The sequence below is a fragment of the Prionailurus bengalensis genome, chromosome E3, assembly GCF_016509475.1.
Source record: "Prionailurus bengalensis isolate Pbe53 chromosome E3, Fcat_Pben_1.1_paternal_pri, whole genome shotgun sequence".
Lineage (NCBI taxonomy): Eukaryota > Metazoa > Chordata > Mammalia > Carnivora > Felidae > Prionailurus > Prionailurus bengalensis.
This window is the reverse complement of record NC_057357.1, coordinates 25,201,518-25,221,564: the sequence shown is the minus strand read 5'-3', so window position 1 is coordinate 25,221,564 and position 20,047 is coordinate 25,201,518. Positions and strand designations below refer to the sequence as shown.

The following is a 20,047-nucleotide window of genomic DNA, read 5'->3' as shown; positions in this document are numbered from 1 at the left end:
ACTCTGATGGAAATAGTCTCTTGAGTTTACAGATGAGTATAAGGAAACTCAGAATTTCACTAACTTGCCAAAGGTCACACAGCAGTGGCACTTGACAGTTTCAGCTGGTCTCCTTTGCCTTAATCACTGCCAACCTGATGTAGGAGCCATCCATTAGCACAGTGCTCACATTCACTTTTTGTTCCTCATGGGAATCCAAATCAGTTGTTCTGGTAAGACTATTTAAGTAGTGGCCCTCTGAGGACTCATTTGCCTTTTGCCTACAAGTATTATGACCCAAAGGCCTTTAAGTTTGTGAGTGGGAAGTCAACATCCATGTTTGAAGTCTGAGGATCCTGTACCATCTGGATTATTTTCCAAAGCATAGAAACTGCTATCCAATATCACGTTGGAAGAGGCTCCTGGTGGGTAAATCTTGCCCCAGAATTAAGTCACTGGTTTTGTTTTGTTTTTTTCTCTCTCACAATTGTCAACAGTCAGGTAAACAAATTTATTAAATCCAACAGCAGGTAACCTTTCAAATAAAAAAACAAAAACATCAAAAGAAAAATGTAGACAAAGACCAAAACGTGTGTAACAAGTTAAAAATATTCAAGGGGCCATTTGGAGAGTGCAACAGTGCAGAGAATACAAACAAAAGTATTGACCTTTGTCAACAAGTTTGTACAACCTCAAGAAACAGACAGACTGGTCACAAACCAAGAGGAATCCACAAAGGTGGAGGGTCACATGAGTAGTGGACTCATCACCTCAGTGGGTTAAGGCAGGGTATCTGTAGGACCAATTCATCCAAGCCCCATTTGCCTATTGCTTCAAATTCCCCCTTTGAAACCTAGAATTATATTCATTAGTGCAACAGGTAAGAGGAGTTTATTACAGATTCGGGGCTGGGGACCAGAGTCAGAGGGAAGACACTTCCCCCAGAATAAATGGCAGGGGTGGTGGGTGGGGGGGGAGGTGTGCTTCTGTTGAATGGCTTCCTTTGGCATTATCCAAGATTATATTGAAAGAAGGGAAGGTGCATGGTGGAAAAAGGTATCTATGAAAGCAGGCTTAGTTTCCAAGAGGAATAGGGAGGATGTGATGCCGCAGTACCTGACGGTTACTCAAAGCTATATAAATCATCTTGGCGTCTGCAACCAGTGCTCAAGTCTGTCTTTCAGTAAGAAAAAACACCTGCAGATCCTCACTAAAACACAGCCCCCAGTCCAGATTAAACTGGATATATGCTATAATTACAGCTTATAGGAATAAATTCTGAAAGGGGAACCACCCTATAAGATTCAAAAAACAGATTATGGAGTAAGTTGAGGATCAATGTGAATGTCCTCAAGTGAGTCTCAACATACTGTATTAACTTTTAATAGTCCTTTCTAAACAAGATACTGCTAGAGCCCACCACTGAAGACCTTTGTCAGTTGCCAAGATGTTCAGGTCATCACTAATCAAACATTAGAGACACAAGAAAAAGGCGAAAGCAGGCAGCTAAAACAAAACAAACCTAGCAGCATCTTCTCTCCAGCCCTTATAATTGCATAATTGGGTCTACTTCTGGGCTTCACTACACTCAAGACTTAACTTTAAATGGGGCAAACCAAAGTCCTAAATATGGATATTTTGGTTCTTCAACTTTTAGACCCAAGTCCTTATCCCAGTAATTTCCCACTATTGTTTAATGCAATTTGGCATAGTGTAGAGTATTTGAGGCCATCACACGAACTATGGAGTCCCACATCCTACAGGCTCCAGCAATGAGGGCTGAATTTGGCATCAGCCTCTGGGAAATCAAGACTGTTTCAAAGACTGATTAAATACTTTGTGGCTTAATCCCTTCTTCCTAAGAAGGCTAGTTTGTGCCTTCCTTAGGAAAGTTTTAATGTCAAAAACACTGCCCTGTACATTTTCAGTTGGATTTCTTTGGGCCTGTGGGCTTGGTTGAAATTGGGATCTTTACCCAGCTCTAATACTTCTTATCGGAAGGGTAGACATGGTGTCTGGGACCTATCTCACATCTCACAGATGTGAGCACATCTGGCACAGATGAGGAAATACTGTTGAGGCAACCAGCTGAAGCACAGCAAAGTCATTACAATAGGTGGGGTTAATGATACATTCAAATATGGCAGGGATGGGGGAAGAGCATTTCAATGAAGCAACACTTCATCTCATACAGCTTTCTAATCACTAACCACAAACTCAGCCATTTGCTGAAAACCAAGAATTTCCCAATACGTATTCAATGTATTGTAGTTCCCCTCAAATATTTGCCTATTTTCAAAATTGCATCCATATCCTGCCCCTCTTCACACCACCCTGGTGTTACATTGTTAAAGTGAAGAGTGCACTGGCTTACCTGAGGGGCACGCATTTGGCCTCTTCCACACAATTACTGCTCACCCATTAAACAGAAAACCTGTTTCTAGGTTAAAAGGACCAGAGACCTTTCACTTCCCAGAAATGACTACAAATCCTACATACACACCCATCTTCGATCCCTTTGCAAAACTGCTTTTCCTGTAGTCAAACATTGGCGCAGAGCTACTGTGGAAGCTTGAATTCCTTGCATCATGAAGTCAAACCTGGAAGGACCCTTTAAGTCCTTCCCTAACGGCTCCCTTTTCTGGTTTCTCATTTGCATTTCTGTAACAAATACATCATTAAAAATATAACCAAAAATAATTTCTTTACTGGCCCTTTTCTGGGGGGTGGGGAGGCTGAATAGTTAATTTACAAAATCCAGCCAGTCTAGTACACCTCATGCATGGAATGCTACCTTGTAGGCTGGGAAAGGAATCCAGTTTCTCCAGAGTCCTCAGGATCCTCAGTGCCTCCCTCTTTTGTGCACTTCTCTCCATATACCCTTGTCATCTAAGAAGAGAGCCTTACCGGACTAGGAGAAGCAGCCTGCCTTTCTCCCTTTTCAACCTTGACCCAGTCCAGAATCAGGAAAAACTAGAGGTCGCAGACTGGCTGGATAAAAAGGCATTCCCCCTTTAAGACCTCAGTCTGGGCACCCTGACTACAGTTGAGCCCACAAAACCCAATGGGCCCCTAAAAACTCTCTTTATTCAAGGAACTTGTGTCTTAGGCTAGAACAAAAGCCAGACATCTGGCCTGAGACCCTCTTCAGCTTTCCAGCAGTACTGCTAACTTGCTGTGGCTGATTTGAAAGTTTCCCTTCTAGTCCTCTAGAAGAAGCAACTGTAAGGTTTAGGGGCTTTAAAAAAAAAAAAAATCAACCCCCCAAGTACATTTCCTAGGTCATTGTCAATCTTAGAAAACATCGACCGCAGAAACTCTTTAAATAATCCTCTTTGGAAAGATGGGAGTCTGGAGCCATAGGCTACTAATAAAGGAACTCAAAATAAGCAAATTCTGCCCAGGCTGAGAAACATACCTGGGAGGCAGATGGGAGTAGTTAGGGAAGAAAACTCCAAATGTTTAATAGACAAACTCTCATTATCTCAAGAGTATAAATATTTTAAAAGTTTTTATTCAAAAGATTCCCTTTTCAATCTATTCCAAAGTGTTGGAAGCTGAACTATACAAGTTCCTGCCACCCACCCTTCCAGTACAGTTTTTTGAGGCCGTTTTTTTAAATGGAAAAATAACAAGAGGACCCTCTACTGAAACTGGGTAGGACCAGAGTCAGCTCCCGTGTGGCAGTATGGCCAAAGCAGACCTTATGGAGCGAGCACGTAAAGGAGTCTGGGGAACTGGCCCTCCCTCGTATGAGGAAAGGGCTGAGAAAATTCATCTTCTCTTTAGTGAAAATGGTCCAAATTCAGATTCAAAAGCCTCCATTTATGACATTCCCTGGCACTCTTCTTATGCTTTATATATTGAAGGCAGCTCCCTCTTTTATGGCCAGTTTTAGCAGGCAAAGAAATAAAGGAATATAGATACATATATGTGTATATATATATTTTATATAGGTAAAATATATACATATCTTATATATGTATATATACATATTTGGGGGTAGGGAAAAAGAGAGGAGGGTCATGTAAACCTAAACAGTTATCACATTACCCCAAATGAGCTTGACATTAACAAAGAAGGTAATAAATAACTCCTGGGGATTAAGTGACAACATGGGTGCAGCAAGAAGGGAAAGGGCACAAGTTTAACTATTAAATACACTTCTATATTTGTTTGGCAGAGTTCAGGCCAGTCCCAGGCTTCTGCACTTGCCAGACAAGTAAGCTGATGATAATCAAAAATTTAAAAAAAAAAAAAAAAAAATTCAAGCAGAGCTCCATACCACAGTTTTCCTTCAAGTCAGTTGGCCGGCAGGCACAGTTTTCCGACCACCAGGAACAGAAACTTTGGCTCCAAGGCAAATGAAAAAAAAAAAAAAAAAAAAAAAGGTATTTTCACCTACAACATGAAAATACAGAAAATTCATCAAAAAAAAAAAAAAAAAAAGAAAACTATCAAAGTCTACTTCCAGCAAAACTGAGGTAGCACTGCTTTCTCTGCATTCAATGCTTAAGTGGTTCTCAGTACAATGTGGTATAAAAAAAACTGCTCACTTGACTGACAGGTGCAGCATGTTGATGGATAAATGCAACATGAAATGAAATAGGTCAAAGAAGGAATGAGCAAGAAGTGAAGAAAAGGGGTTCGGATAAATTAGCTTAAAAGGGGGTTGTCACCAGACTACAAATGCTCTTGGCTGGCCTTGGCTCTCCAAGAGCTTTAAATCGCCTGGGAATTAATGCAATATGGTTAACAGTTAACACTGCTATTCAATTCTGTGTAAATCTTTTAAAATAATTATTATAACCTAAATCCAACCATGTAAACAGCACTACACACAGTACAGACCTGCCCTGAAAAACAGAATATGCAAAACTGAGATCTGGCACTGTATCATCTTGTAATGTTAATTCAACCTAACCATCCCATTCCCCCCTCCCTGCTCTATACCCTCCCCCACAAAAAAAAAAAAAAAAAAATCTAATTTGTGCAAGAAATGGCAGGCTTATTCTATCTGAAGGCTTCAAAAAAAAGATACACAACATGTAGCCAGGTTCAAATATTTTGGGGGAACCCCCCCAAAAAAAGAAATAACCAAAATAACCAAAAAGTGAAGAAAGTGCCTAAAACATGATACAGCATTTTAGAGCCCTTTCAGATACAAGGCAGAGAAAGGTGTAAAGTAGAAAATATCTGGATCTTCAGTAATTTCCAGAAAGGTCCAATCCCTCAGTTGGCTACAGAGCAGCAGGCAGATCCTTGCTGCGGCTGCTGCTGCTGCTCCTGGGATAGAGCCACTAAGTCTGCTCCTCGGGACACAAGCCCTCGGGCCCTGAGCTGAGTGCACCTCTCCCTTCCCCTTCTCTTTTCCTTCGCTCCATTTCCCACTCCACAAAGGTATCGAAGAGACTTGGCCAGGCCTCATCTTCACTGTAGTTGCTGAGGTCTGGGCCAATCACCTGAGTGAAGTTAAGGAACATGTTCCAAGTGTCCCGGGAGATGCCCTTGATCCCCGAGGGGTTCTCCGTTAGGAAGTTTAGCCATTGGTCCAATACTGGAGGATTGTTCTGGGTAAAGACTAGTTTCCACAGGGCAATGGCTATTTCCCGGTGCAGTGACCGCTGCCCTTCTTCAGAGTCCAGGCCAAACTGAAATGTAAACCGGTAGAGATCCTTGAATTTATCCTCTTGTTTGGCTTCTGTTAAGAGGCTAGGGAACCGTGCACAGATCCCATCAATGCTGTCTGCACTTATTGCTTTGCAGCCATCAAAAAACTCCTTCCTGCAACAGGAAGGAAGAGGCACAATTAATAATTGTAAACACTATCATCTGCTGAGAGGCAATATAGCATAGTAATTAAGAGCATGGCTTTGAGTCTGGATGGCCTGGATTTGAATTCCAGCTCCTCCACTAATTAAATTAGTCCTATTTCTTCATCTGTCAAATGGTGAGATTACCACCTAACTTCTAGGGGTTTGGTGAGGACTAAACAAGTTAATACGTGTCAACTGCATCTAACAGTGCCTAGCACATGGTAGACAGCTAATAGTGGCTCATTCATTCACTTACTCATCTTTCCAAAGATGAAACTCAAGGCTCCTGCTCAATTTCCCATTTGGCAGTAGTAATTAAGCTGCAGACTCCCCTCCCAGACAGGAAGTCTTCCTGCTTTCCTTTTGATTCTCCATGGGTTGTTTGTTTTCGGAATATTTTTGGTGACTCCCAAGGGAGATTTTTGGAGTCAAAGATTCTGGATAAACCTAGGTAACTCTGCCACCAGAGGCCAAAGTTCTGTTATTAAAAAATGAAAACTGGGGCGCCTGGGTGGCTCAGTTGGTTAAGCGTCCGACTTCAGCTCAGGTCACAATCTTGCGGTTTGTGAGTTCGAGCCCCATGTTGGGCTCTGTTCTGACAGCTCGGAGGCTGAAGCCTGCTTTGGATTCTGTGTCTCCTTCTATCTCTGCCCCTCCCCAGCTTGTACTGTCTCTTTCTATCAAAAATAAAATAAATGTAAAAAAAAAACAAAAAAAACAAAAAACTGTGGGGGTGCCTGGGTGGCTCAGTCGGTTAAGTGTCCAACTTCGGCTCAGGTCATGATCTCATGGTTCATGGGTTGGAGTCCCATGTCGGGCTCTGTGCTGACAGCTCAGAGCCTGGTGTCTGCTTTGGATTCTGTGTGTGTGTGTGTGTGTGTGTGTGTGTGTGTGCGCGCGCGCGCACGCGCGCGCGTGCCCCTCCCCTGCTCATGCACACTCTCTCTCTCAAAAATAAACATTAAAAAAAAAAAAAACCACGAAAACTGAATATGTATTTTTAATATCTATGTAGCATTTTTAGGTTCCAACAAGGTTTCTCACTGATCATCTTCTCAGAGATTGCTGTATCAGCTAAAGATATAAGGCATCTAAAGTCTGTCGGGTAATCTACGCAGGGGCTGGAAAATGGGGGGTGGAGGTGGGGGGGGTCTCAAAGTCACTTCTTGTTTATAACCCAGTGCTCTGGAAACCACACCTTGAGGTGACCCTGCCCCTCCGTCCCCACAAACAACCTCTACAGGGACGTATGACCATGGAGATGTGCACAACTACTGCTTGGTCACGGGGGCCCGCTGTCCTTTTTGGTGCGCATGCTGGCTAAGGGGCATGTATGCAAAGCTAGAAGGGGCAACTGGCTTCACGCAGTGACAGAGGCAGACACCAAAGGTGCTCCCCAAACTGGCACTCACAGCGCCTGGCACAGGAGAGGTGCATGGTAAGTATCGAGTGAGTGAGGAAGTGAGGGAAATGACAAGTGAAGGAGTGAAAGAAGAGATAAACGTCTGGGGCAACAGTGGGGCTGGGCAGCAGAGCTCCACGTGGGTTATTCCTCGCTTAACTTTAGGCAAAGCTGAATTGCTTTAGAGAAATCGGTCAGAAAAAGACAGACTTACCCAAAACCCTAAGAAGCCAACCCAGTTCTACCCCAACTGGGCACTACTGCCCAGTAGTACATTCTCCCTCCTCTGCTCACCTGGTGACATTAAGTATTTGTGACTAACCTGGTGAATTTGCACATGGTAGCAGCCTGGAACTTCCAAGCCAAGAGCAGCACTCGAAATTCCGTGGGGTCAACACATAAGTCATTGCAAAAGCGCTCCATGCCTTCCTCCAAAATTGCATCCTCCCGCTCGTCCTTGTAACGCCTGAACAGTTCTTCCAACCTCTGCAGGGAAGACTCCTCGGCATTGGACTTGGGCTCCCTCCCAGCATCTCCAGAGGACGTTGGCAGCTGGCAGGGTTCGGTGACAGCCTCTGCCTTCTTGGTCCCATTGACAAGGATATCCCCACCTGGCTTGCCACAGGCTGGTGGCTGTTCCTCGCGATGGCCTGCACCCCGCCTGCTGTGTGACTTGCTGCTGGGGTCACGGTCTCCATTCTTGCTGCCCAGGGTTGATGAGGGATTCTTGCACTTGGTGACGCACTGGCCCATGGTGCTGGTGGCCTGGCCTCTAGAGTGGCCCCCTCTGGATCAGATGCCCTCGCTGCCACTGGCCCATGTGCCTCAACATGCCATCAGCCAGAGGAGCTAGCCAACCTAGAAGAAAATCAGAGAACAGTTACCACTGGATAAGGAGACAGGAGTACAGGGACTGCGCCCCGGGGCCCCATTCTCTTTCATTGAGCCAACCATGAGAGACCCAGAGTTCATCACCACCTCCCCATAAGCTCTGTACCTTCACACTGGAAATGCAGGGCTGGGCACATATGGAGAATCAATAAGGAAAATTCCTAAAATTCTTAAGGTAACATAGGTTACAAAGAGGTTGATTCATGTGCAGAACACATCAGGGAAGACTGCAGTTTTGCCAGAAATATTCCAGAGGAAATCTGTCTTGCCAACTTGCCATCACATAAGAAAGTTGTTTGGTCCTGGATTCAGCCAGAAGGTGCAAATAAAAAGTTCATCTCCTAGTTTCTAATGTCAAAATCCTCAGATTTTCTTTTTAAGTAGGATGGGTAGGGAGAAAGGGTAGCCACATTTAAGAGTTTCATAATGGCCTGAAAATGAGGTAAAGGATTTGTGGAGTCAAGACTACAGTGTCCTAGCCAAATAGCTAAGTAAAATCTGTCTCTGATCTCTTCAAATTCCTCTCTGGGACTCTCTCATGCAGTAAGTGAAATGCCCTTTCTCCACCCTTCCTCTGCCCACCCACAGGAGCCAAACATCAAGCCTGTACTCCATGCCAAGGTTCCTGGTCTTCCAGTTTCTCTCTCTCCCCACTCAGGTCCTCCTCAAGGCTGTATGTAGAGTGCAAGCCAAGTCCACACTAAAATGGAAGGTCCTAGAAGACCTGCAAGCTCCGTCCTCCAAGAGGAGGTCTCCATCTTAAAAAGAAGTGCTGATTGGGGCGCCTGGGTGGCGCAGTCGGTTAAGTGTCCGACTTCAGCCAGGTCACGATCTCTCGGTCCGGGAGTTCGAGCCCCGCGTCAGGCTCTGGGCTGATGGCTCAGAGCCTGGAGCCTGTTTCCGATTCTGTGTCTCCCTCTCTCTCTCTGCCCCTCCCCCATTCATGCTCTGTCTCTCTCTGTCCCAAAAATAAATAAACGTTGAAAAAAAAAAATTTTAAAAAAAAAAAAATAAAAAAAAAAAAGAAGTGCTGATTTACCTCAATATAATCTCTAAATAGTAGGATAATTGCTAGCTAAAAAACAAGAGTGTGCGCTGATACAAACTCCTCATGGTGGTTTATTACTTACGTTATTTAAAAGTGTGTTTTGTGTGTCTTTAAAACATTGTTAGAAATTTCCTGGCCAGGGGTGAGGTGATTTCTCTGCAAACTGTGTCTTAACTAGTCCACAAGAAGATCCAGCCACAACTTAGTATCTAAAATACTACCACCTGCCATAGTAATTGCGGCCACCAAAGTTACAATGTTAACAGAACTTCAGACCAGGAGCCAGAAGTAGAGCAGGTAAAGTGGACCAAAATCCATGTCAGTCCCATGCCTGCTCCGCTCTAGGAAGCGTTCATGGACCTTTATGATCCAAATTCAAAGCTCTTAGGAGACAGGCAGTGGGGCAGAAGGGTGCTTTTCATGGAAGGTTGGAGCTTAAACTTTACCTAAAGAACTTTCCTCTCCTCCAAATAGTGCCTAGATACATTTGGGGCTATCTTCATAAGGAATTCTACAGGTAAATTCTGGATGTACAAGTTTAAAATGACCACCAGGATCACTCTTCTAGTTATCGGAGACTCAACTGTATCAGGGTGTGTCCTATTCTCCACCCTCAAAGAGAATAAATTGACAGAAAGACATGCCCATACGTGCCCTCAAAAGACTTGCAGTTCCACTTAGGCTTCAAAAAAAACACTGAAAGGCTGAAGGGTTTTGGTGTGGGGAAAGATCCAATTAAGTTTCCTTAAGTCTTTCTGTGCCTTAATAGTACAGCAAATAAGCCATAAGAACAAGCTATTTAAAATTTTAAAAGGCAAGGGGTTAATTCTTGGAAGACCAGCATGCAAGGAAAGCAACTGTTGGAGCCGAATTATCTCAAAACAAGCAGGACTATACCATGTGGAGGGTCTGGTTTCCAGATTGGTGTTTCTAAAGACTACAGTGCTAAAAGAAACAAAAGGCCCAAACTCATACAAACCCCACATGCTCACAGACTGGCAGCTCTAATTCCCAGGCATGCTGACTCACCAGGGTTTGCTGCTCAGCTCCTGCTGCAGAGGGAGGCCCGGGTACCTGGCAGAGTAAGAGGATTTCCTGGCCTCTGTCTGACCCACCTACCCCAGGCCTCTCACCCTCATCCCCACCCCCACGGGACAGATGCTTCCTTGTACCAGCTTCCTCCAAATCCTGGCGCCTAGGCCTTCAGGTAAGGACAGAACAGATGGGCCTCCCAAAGAGGCCCTAATCCCATTTACCCAAACGGCCCTCCACATAAGAGCATCTTTGATGACCTGACACAGCAGAACCTGAAGGCTTTTAACATGCCCAGCAGATAAGGAGGGGAAAATCAATGTAAACAGATGATCCATCAGCAAGTGCCAGAAGGTCAGATCTCTTTCTTCCATTCTGGTCCCCTTCTGTGAGATGCCCCCATTCCACAGGAGTGTAGAGGCAACTGATGACCTCAAGCCAGAGCACAATGTTTTCAGATCTGATGGGAAGTCCAGCCCCGATTATTCAATGGTCCCCCTTCTTTTGTATCTACCTCTTTCCTTGGGAAAACACTTATGCTCTCAGAGCTTTCTCGAGGCTGAGTCTCACAAGCCCTATGTCCCAGGCTGGCAGCACTTCAGATGTTTTAAAGTCATAAGTCTCCCTGGACTTGCTAGCTGTTGGCTAATAGCTAATAATAGCAGCTGTCATTTATTGAACCCTTGATAGCATGCCTGGCACTACACTAAGCACTTTATGGACATTAAAACTCGTATATGCTCACCACAACCCCACTGAAAGATGGGGACACTGAGGCACAAGGTAGATCATTCAACATCACATAAAGAGGACCTAGTATGTCTGGCTCGAGAAACCTAGCCTTTACCACTAGGCTGGGCGGCTGAGTCCACCTACGTGAGAGCACCCAGGGAAAGCCCACCAACGGATGGGTCCTGAGCTCCGAAGTCACCACACTGATCTCAGAAGAGTAAGTTCTACCATCAGCCACTGGAAAGAGAATGACAAACTGTCCCTGCCCAGTGCTCAAGAAGGGTGTCCTGCCCACTGCCCTCTCCCAGTGAGCCCTGCCACTGTGATCCAGGCAGTCAAGATTCCTTGGGCTCAGCCTCACCAGAGATGCCCTAAAGCAGTGATGTTTCAGTCCATCGACATGGTTCAAAGCTCCAGGTTTGAAATCAAAGGCCAACTCTGCCAGTTATTATTGCTGATCCTGACTGAAACCTTTTATTTCCTCAACCGGCAGAATAGTATCTGCCTCACAGAGCTGTTGTTAAGGATTCAGTCAGGTAATACAGATAAAGAGTACCTGCCACACAGTGCCCCACTCCCCAGAAAGAAATGATAGGACAGCTATCAGTCATTATTATTAACAGCAAAGTAATATCTGGTTACCTGATGAAAACCGCAGCTTGTCCCATCAGAACAATGGGTGCCAGGCTTCAGCTTTTCCAGATCCAGCCAGGACGCCTACCCCTGCCTTGAGTCACATGTTTGGGTCTTGCTCAAGAATAGTCTCTTGAGAGGCACATGTGTGGCTCAGTTGGTTAGGTTAAACAGCAACTCCTGATTTCGACTCAGGTCATGATCTCACAGTTCAGGAGTATGAGACCTGCAGTGGGCTCTGTGCTGACAGTGACGAGCCTACTTGGGATTCTCTCTCTCCCTTCTCTGGCCCTCTCCCACTCGTGTTCTCTTGCTCTCTCAAAATAAATAAATAAACTTAAAAAAAAAAAATCTCTTAAACCACAGCACTGACCCTGCTCAAATGTACCACTGCCCAGAAACACCTGGAGGGTTGAGTTCTCCACAGGATAAGACTGCCTTGTGATTGATGCTGAATAAAATCAAGCTAGGTATCTGCTGTGCTCTACGGACACCACGAATCCAATGGTTACCCCCGACCCTAACCTGGGGCAAGCTTCCAGCCAGTTCCAGATTTCTTCCCCTTTCTACTTAGTCCCAGATCTGTAGGTTTAAAAAAGACAGGATTTCTGGCTTACTATTTATTTATACTAATTTGATGGAACTGCCTTTCCAGCTGGTCATCCCAGCCACCTCTGAAGTAGGCAGCCTCAGCACAATCTGGGCACCCTCAGAGGCAAATTTGATCAGCAACAAAGCACCACTGTGTATTTAGTAGGATATTATAATAGCTATAAATGTAGCTCTGTGAAATGGTTATCCCCATTTCATAGGAAAAGAAATGGAGGCATACTAAGGTCAAGGAGCTATTCCAGGAAGGGAAAAACAGGAGCAGAGTAACGAAGAGGATGAGCTCTTGGAGCAGACAAACCTGGATGTGAATTACAGTGATGGCACCAACTGTGACTGTCAGCAATAACTTTAAAATGGGGCAGCTGTACCCCAAGTTAGAGTAAATGAGATAATCCATAGATGTTCTGCCCACACAAAGTATTCAGTACATGTTAACCTTTATCGTAACTGCTGCTGTTATTGCAAAGACAGTGACAGAATCAAGCCTCCCTGCTCCTAGAACAGTGCTCTTTTCAGTGGCCAGTGCAGCTCTTATGGGGGTGGGGGCAGCTCAGGTAAGCAGGACTCCCCAGGTACCCACAGCAGCAACCTGTTCTTGCAGGGATTCTGCTCTCCTGCTTTAGCTAAGAGGCATTAATGAGTTGAACAGAGCCAGGGACGAGGAGGGGCACGGAGAAAGCAAAGGCAGGAAGAAAAATGAAGAAAAAACAAACACACATACACACACACCCCTGGAAACCTACTTCTAGCACAATTATAATTTGGGGGTTTACCTGAAAGATTGATGCCAGTTATCTCTCAGCTCAGTTTATGCTGGACCACAATCAGCCTCCAGCTTTTCTCCTTCAATCTCAGCTCCAAATGATTCTGTCACCCTCCCTCTCTGCACATCAGCCCTAGTCTCCCCTCCCCCCCTCACAGTACCAGCCCTGGCTGCTGTTCATGGGGATGGGCTTGGCTGCCTGCCTGGCCCCATGCCTGGAGCCGGCACTGCTGGCCAGGGGCGATCCCAGAGGCTGTGGTCCCTGTGGATGCTCTGGCTCCAAAGAGGGATCAGGAGCTGATTTATCCTGTAGGCAGTTTCGTGAAGCGAGATCAGGTAAGTCCCTGGGTCAGGTAAGTCCCTGGGTCTTCTCAGGTTTACTATCTACCTGTTATGGAAGATAATGACCATGACGGGCTAAACCACACAAGGACACAGGGTGACTGGAGACAGGAAAAGGAGAGAGGTGTGTGAATTAGTGTTACGGAAAGAAAGGTGGAGGGCTGACTAAGGGGAAGTGATGTGTGTGATGTGCACAGGGCTGCACGCTTCCTATGTATCATCCGCCTTTGACCTCACAGACACCTAGAGCTTGTCAGAGTTTTTACAGATGAGCAAACCGAGGTTTCTTAACTACTAAGCAGGGGAACTAGGAAATAAAACCAGCCTGTCAGACTCCAAAGTTCACCCTGTGGGAAAGTTTCAGAGAAGCGGGTCTTGTTTGGTCTTTAAATGACTGGAAACACCACATGGAAAGAGTCAAGAGTCAAAGGGTCAATCTGGTTGGTCCATGTGGAAAGGAGATTTAAAACATTTAGTAATAGTGGTATCTTTTAAATTACACATATGTACTGAGGGGATTCACATTAACTGTCACATTTAACCCACTACAAACCATATGAGGAAGTTACTACAATTCTTTTTACAGAGAAGAGAACTCAAGAGTTTAAGGGATTTGGCCTCCAGTCCCAGAGCCAGTCTACAAAGGAAAAGGGATTCAAATCCAGGCAGTCTGATTTCTACACTCTCCATTCTTCATCACTGGCCTACTATTCTCTGCTATGACGTGTCCCAAAGATACACCTTTCTCCCATGGAGATGGGTACATTAGCAACACCTCAGTGTACCAGAGATACAGAGTAAACTCCCAGGAAGCCTTGGTTCTGGTCTGGTATCTCTAAGCAGTGTGGGACATTGAACAAGTCACTTAACCTCGCTGAGTCTGTGTGATCCCAACATTAAAATGAGGAGTTTAGACTAGTCCTTCCAAGTTTAATGTTCTGGGACCACCTTCACTTTTTGGCATGCAAAGAGGCTAACGATCAAAATTTGCAAGACTGCTTAGTAAACAGTTCTCTCTTGCCCAAGCCTGTCAGACCCAAGAGAAAATAAGACAAGAAGTCGTAAAGGAGGAGAGAGAAAGCGGGGGCTACTCCAGTCTGAATAAGGGGTGAAAGATTATACTATTTTTGCAGGTCTGCCTCTCTGTAGTCATCTTAGTTTGATCTCTTCAGGGTCAGCAATAGGCCCTGGCATATGGAAAACAGACCAGAGCGAGCTGGCTCATTGCTGCAGCTGGTTGGGTCAGGAAGGCTCACTCAGAGGAATGCTGTGTTGGCTGCTAATGGGGAGCCTGTCACCCAAGGAACAACCTTGTGAAATGAGGAGCTAAAACACAGGAGGCAAATGCTGGCACCAAAAATCAGTGTCAACAAGGCACTTGCAATCTACTTTGAGACTTCCTGGAGAGAAGGGACCAGTCTGATTTAACCATTCCATTCTGTTCCCATCTAGTGTCTATTCAGAAGCAAGAAACCACTGACAAATGCTGGTATTTCTATACAGTGACAATGAGAAACCCCTTTCCAACTTTCATCAGTCTGTGGAGCCAGCTGGGTGCATGTTTTTATGTCTTACTATATATGCCAGACACCAAAGGGCCAGAGAACATGATTTCCTCAGACAGCTTTTCTCCAACTGCCAGGGGCTAATGCGCTGTACTTGCAGAAACCATCCCCCCCTTGGGAGTCTCAAAGGAAGCCCACAAGAGCCTCTTGATCCCACCTGGCAGCTACAGATGCTGAATGACCTGAGAAAAAGATAGGAAATGGGTGGTGGCCATTTGTAAACTACTTCCTAGAAAGTAAACTTGCAAAAATAACAAGGAGGTTAAGAGTGAAGGAGTACTTTAAATGCAGAGTCGCCTGCTGTCACTTGGAACTTGGGCCTTACAAGATCACCTTTGGAGATTAGGTCTTACCCAGAGCTACTTGGGAGGGAAAGCTGTTCCCTCTGCCAAAGCAAACGAGACCCGTCTGCTGCTATTTTCATGCTTTTAAAAGACTTTTTGTCCTAAAATGTACTACAGCAGCAAGCTAAGACAGCACTTCCAGTTAGGGTTGGATAGGAACACATGACTTTCTACATCAACAAATCTCAAAAGCGCAAATGAAAAGGGCTTAAAGAAGGCGTTGGGGAGGGGGGGGACTTAAAAAAAAATAAACCAACTGGTTATATTTCTATAAAATAATCTTAGGTCACATGACTAAGACCAGCCAGCTTTCCACAGAGTAATTTTCTTTTCTTTTTAAAGTGTTCTTACTGTTCCTTACCTTGCATACTTCAAATATACTAGAGTAAGAATATATATCCAACTAAGGCCAGAGGACTGAGGCCAGTATGGGCTGGCTAGAACAAATACCACTTGCCAAATGCAACCAAGCCAACACACACATGTACTATAAAGTTTCCAAATACCAAATAATGAAGCATTTTTGGTCTCTGAGCTCCAGTAATGAGCTACATGTTTAATCCCATATGACTCAAAATAACCAAAAAAGGGCCATATCATTTTACTGACCCACACTTGGAATCTTTTTGCTATCACTATTGATCAGGACAAACTACCCACTTATGTGCAAAGTGGGCATCATTAAGGGGCACCAGATTTCTAGGTTGACTACTCTGTTTCTGTACAAACTTTTTCAATTTCCTTCCTGGTTTAAGACCTGAGGGCTGTCTTGGATCTGTGCTCTGTGGCACTGTAATAAAAATGGCATGCCTGCTTGCACTCTTCATCTCTGGCTCTACGCTGCTTGTTTTCTTTCTTAGGACGCAGCAGCCTCATTAGGCCCTGCTGAAGGTAAACCAGTGATTAGGCACTAATTCCCGGCTTCCAGTTAGCATATGGATACCAGCCACCCTAGAGGCTTACCTGATTGTGGTTGATTAGTCCTCAAACACCCAATTACCACATCACCTGTGCACTTTTCAGTCTCCTTCTGAGGAATTCAGTAGTCACAAATTGAAAATTAGTTAACTAGAGATCAGCTTTGTTTTTTGCCCCTAAGTAAAAGAAAGGCAAGAAAGGAAACTGAAATGAGTCAAAGGATGAGGAAGCAACCCAATATAAAGATGATAAATGACTGCATCCAAACGTCTAAAGGGGCACCAGAAGTACCACAAATGTATAGATGTGGTTTCTACAGCCACATTTCCTCTAAGAATGCCTCAGGTTCATCATGTGGTAACTAATCAATCTCTTAAATGTCTGCTAATTCTTTAAAAAAAAAAATCCAAATCCATTAAGGCCACATTTATCAGTTTTTTCCTAGAGGCCCATGATGGAAGCTGACTGCTAATGCACAGCAGACGGGAAGAAGCAGAAGGAGAGAAGAGCTGTATAATAAAAGAATATCTGTTTTCAACCACATCAGTAAACTGGTCAGAGAAGTGAGGCCACTAAGGCTTTCTTTCCTGCTGCCAAATTCACAAATATTACATAGTTAGTCTGTAAAGTTTAGAAAATAGAAGCATGAAGATAAAAAAAAAAAAAAAAAGAAGTCCCCTAGTATCCCACTACTTGCAATTAATATCTGAGTATGTCTTTTCAGTCTTTTATATGAGCACATATGGATGGCACAAGTAAAATACATGCATGTCCATATTATGCACATGGACTTTCAAACAAATGTGGGGTCATACCGTACATTCTATTTTGTAATCGTTTCCGTTGAACATTTTTTCATATAAATCTTGTGCTCTCATCCAACGCTTTTAAAGAGCAGCAATTCAATGGTAGTACTGGTATCACCACTAACACACTAGTTACGTTATGTAACCCAGAGACTATTTATAGCCTACCATTCATTCTGTCAAAAATTCGGTGCTGTACTGCAGAGGGTGTGCAAAAAAAAAGGTTGAGAGGGGCACCTGGGTGGCCCAGTCAGATAAGCGTCCGACTTCGGCTCAGGTCATGATCTCACAGTTCACGGGTTTGAGTCCCATGTCAGGCTCTGTACTGACAATTCAGAGCCTGGAGCCTGCTTCATTTTCTGTGTTTCCCTCTCTCTCTCTGCCCCTCCCCACTTGTGCTCTGTCTCTCTCTCTCTCTCAAAAATAAATAAACATTAAAATTTTTTTAAAAAAAGATTGAGATTCTCTGTTGAAACATATTTAATATTCAGATAAGTCTTCCCCTGAATGGAGGTACCATAATAGGCTGATTTATGTCTCATTGTTGGACATTTAGCTTGCTTCCAATATTCACTATTATAAATAATACTGTGATAATAAACAGAACAGGCAGTTAAAACTCAGCACATTTATAATTATTTCCTGAGAATAAATTCCTGTAAGTGGAACCAACAGATCAAAGGATTTGCAAACACACACACACACACATACACAATTCCAATCTGAATTCCAAAGAATATCAACTTGTATAATGGCAATGTACTGGGAGTGTATTTCTCCCAACATTATCTTGTGATATTTGTCAACTAATTCAACCTCTTTTGAAAAATCCTTACCAAAAGCACATTAAGACATTATATTGAAGGGGAAATATCAAACCACCAAAGGAGAATGGAAACAGGTAAAGAAAGATCACTTGCTTCACTGTAAATCACATCAAAAAGGCTGACAAATCCAAGGATTCTGGCTTCAAGGATTTCAAGACAGTGTTGTTAAATGATGCGGAGTGGGGGACAGAAAAAGATTACTCGTAAGGACACCTTTTAATTCTATCTAAATTGACACCCACTTGTCTGCTTCCTCAGTACCTAGGCTCTGCATCAGGTGATTACCTAGTTTTCACCAGGTAAGAGCCTTCTCTTGAACTCTTGGCCACATAGTTCAGGGGCTAAGAGTTCACCCAAGAGTTGGGTGGGGTTCATAATTGACTATGTGACTCAGGCCCACCAGAGCCTCACATGCCCTTGGCTTCAACTGACTGGGTTAGGGTTATGCAAGAGACCTAAGCAGACAGTGAATCTTAGCACTGCAAGTATGGGAAGTTGGAGCTGCTGTAGTCATCTTGAAAGGGCCACCAGAGAAAATAATAATGCCTATCAAAGAGTCACTGTGAGATTAAATGGTCCCTTCTTATCAAATGGGTCTCAACTTAAATGTATATAAGACTCAAGAATAAAATCACTGCCAAGAGACAAGGATAAAATGAGTTTTCAAGGCATTATCTGTACCCAGAATCCAACTGTACTACCTAAAGTCAGATCAAAGCCTGAACTCCAGTTATGTGAGCCAATAAATTCTTTTGCATAAACCGGGTATCAGGTTTACTGTCACAACAGAAAGAGTCCCTACCAACACACTGCTATGTCACTCCAAAGAAAGAAGGTCTGATACCTAGGCTCTCTGATTCATCATCCAGAACCAATTTACTAGGCCACAATTTCAACCCAATACATCAAAGGAATCCATTAGCTGAACACCAGGACCAATAATCCCAAACTCAAGCAAACTGTAAAATTCTATTACAAGTGGGTGGGCCACTAGGATGCCATTTAAAAGTTGATGTTACTAATGAGCAAAAGAACCTTTCCAACTGCAATTTTTATCACCTTTGGCCTCCTTCAAGCAGACAGGCCACAGAGCACTTAACAGCTGCTTTATTCTGTTGTGTATACTTTCTGTCATCTTCATGTTCCCAAGGAGGAACCTCCTCCCAGCACTCAGACACCACGTGAAAAGCTGTAAAGCAAGAGCTCCTGGAAGTCTTCCTCTGTATAGTAACAACATGATCAATCTTCCAGCTGAAATAGGTATCTCATCTAAACCACATCCTATGAAACTGAAAGACCAGATCTGACCAGAATTTGACTGCCCTCTTGGTTTCAGTTACTATTGCTGAAACCATTTCTCTTTGGTTTCAAGCACTGAAGAGCCTATTTAGAAAGTATTCCGGTTTTTTGACATCGAGCCCCATGTTGGGCTCCATGCTAGACTGGAGCCTGTTGAAGATTCTCTCTCCAGGGGCACCTGGGTGGCTCATTCAGTTAAGCGTCCAACTCCTGATTTCAGCTCAGGTCTTGATCTCACAGTTAGTGAGTTTGAGCCCCACATGGGGTTTTGCACTGATAGTATGGAGCCTGCTTGGGATTTTCTTAATGGATAAAATAAACTTAAAAAAAAAAAAAAAAGATTCAGGGTGCCTGGGTGGCTCAGTCAGTTGGCATCTGACTTCGGCTCAGGTCATGATCTCACAATTCTTGAGTTCAAGCCCCATGTCGGGCTCTGTGCTAACAGCTCAGGGCCTGGAGCCTGCTTCGGATTCTGTGTCCCCCTCTCTCTCTGCCCCTCTGCCACTCCAGCTCTGTCTCTCTCAATAGTAAATAAACATTAAAAAAAAATTATCTCTCTCCCTCTCTCTGCCCCTCCCCCGCTCATTCACACGTGCACCCATTCTCTCTCCCTCTTGAAAGACAGCAAGACAGAAAGCAAGAAAGAATTCAGGTTTTAAAAACTGTGACAGTAAATGCTCATTTTTGTGTGTCTTTATTGGAAATCCATTCCCTGCAGGCTGAAACTTGAGGCCCCGAGGTTTGGGCTTCCCCCAACCCCCCCCCCCCCCCCCCGTTACTTATTTCACAGATGCGTACTCACATGGCATGAAGCCAAAGTATTCATTAACACGTGTAAAGATAAGCAGATAATTAAATCAAAATAGACCCCTATACCTGATGGCTGGGATCACAGTATTAGAGACTTGGTAAAAGACACATCTGATGATTCCAGCCCAGTTCTTGCCCACTTCCCGCTCATATTGACCTGCCAAAATTGCTGCCACCAAATGGTCACTGCAAAGCTATCAAAACTCTGCCCTAACAGCTAGGCCCTAT

At 44.2% G+C, this 20,047-nt stretch overlaps 1 protein-coding gene across 6 annotated transcripts in view; it reads right to left on the bottom strand.

Moving 5' to 3' along the window:
- Positions 1-471: 471 nt before the first annotated feature.
- The window catches only part of DCUN1D3 (defective in cullin neddylation 1 domain containing 3), a 39,472-nt gene continuing 19,896 nt past the window's right edge, over positions 472-20,047 (bottom strand). For 3 of the 6 annotated variants that reach the window (XM_043560362.1, XM_043560359.1, XM_043560363.1), the window contains 3 exons: positions 16,123-16,253; positions 7,520-8,055; positions 472-5,763 (listed from right to left, as the gene is read on the bottom strand). In XM_043560362.1, coding sequence (XP_043416297.1) covers positions 5,280-5,763; positions 7,520-7,950 — 915 coding nt within the window. In that variant the 5' untranslated portion in view covers positions 7,951-8,055; positions 16,123-16,253 and the 3' untranslated portion in view covers positions 472-5,279. The remainder of the gene's footprint in view (positions 5,764-7,519; positions 8,056-16,122; positions 16,254-20,047) is intronic. The other 3 variants (XM_043560361.1, XM_043560360.1, XM_043560364.1) reach the window with 1 other exon arrangement.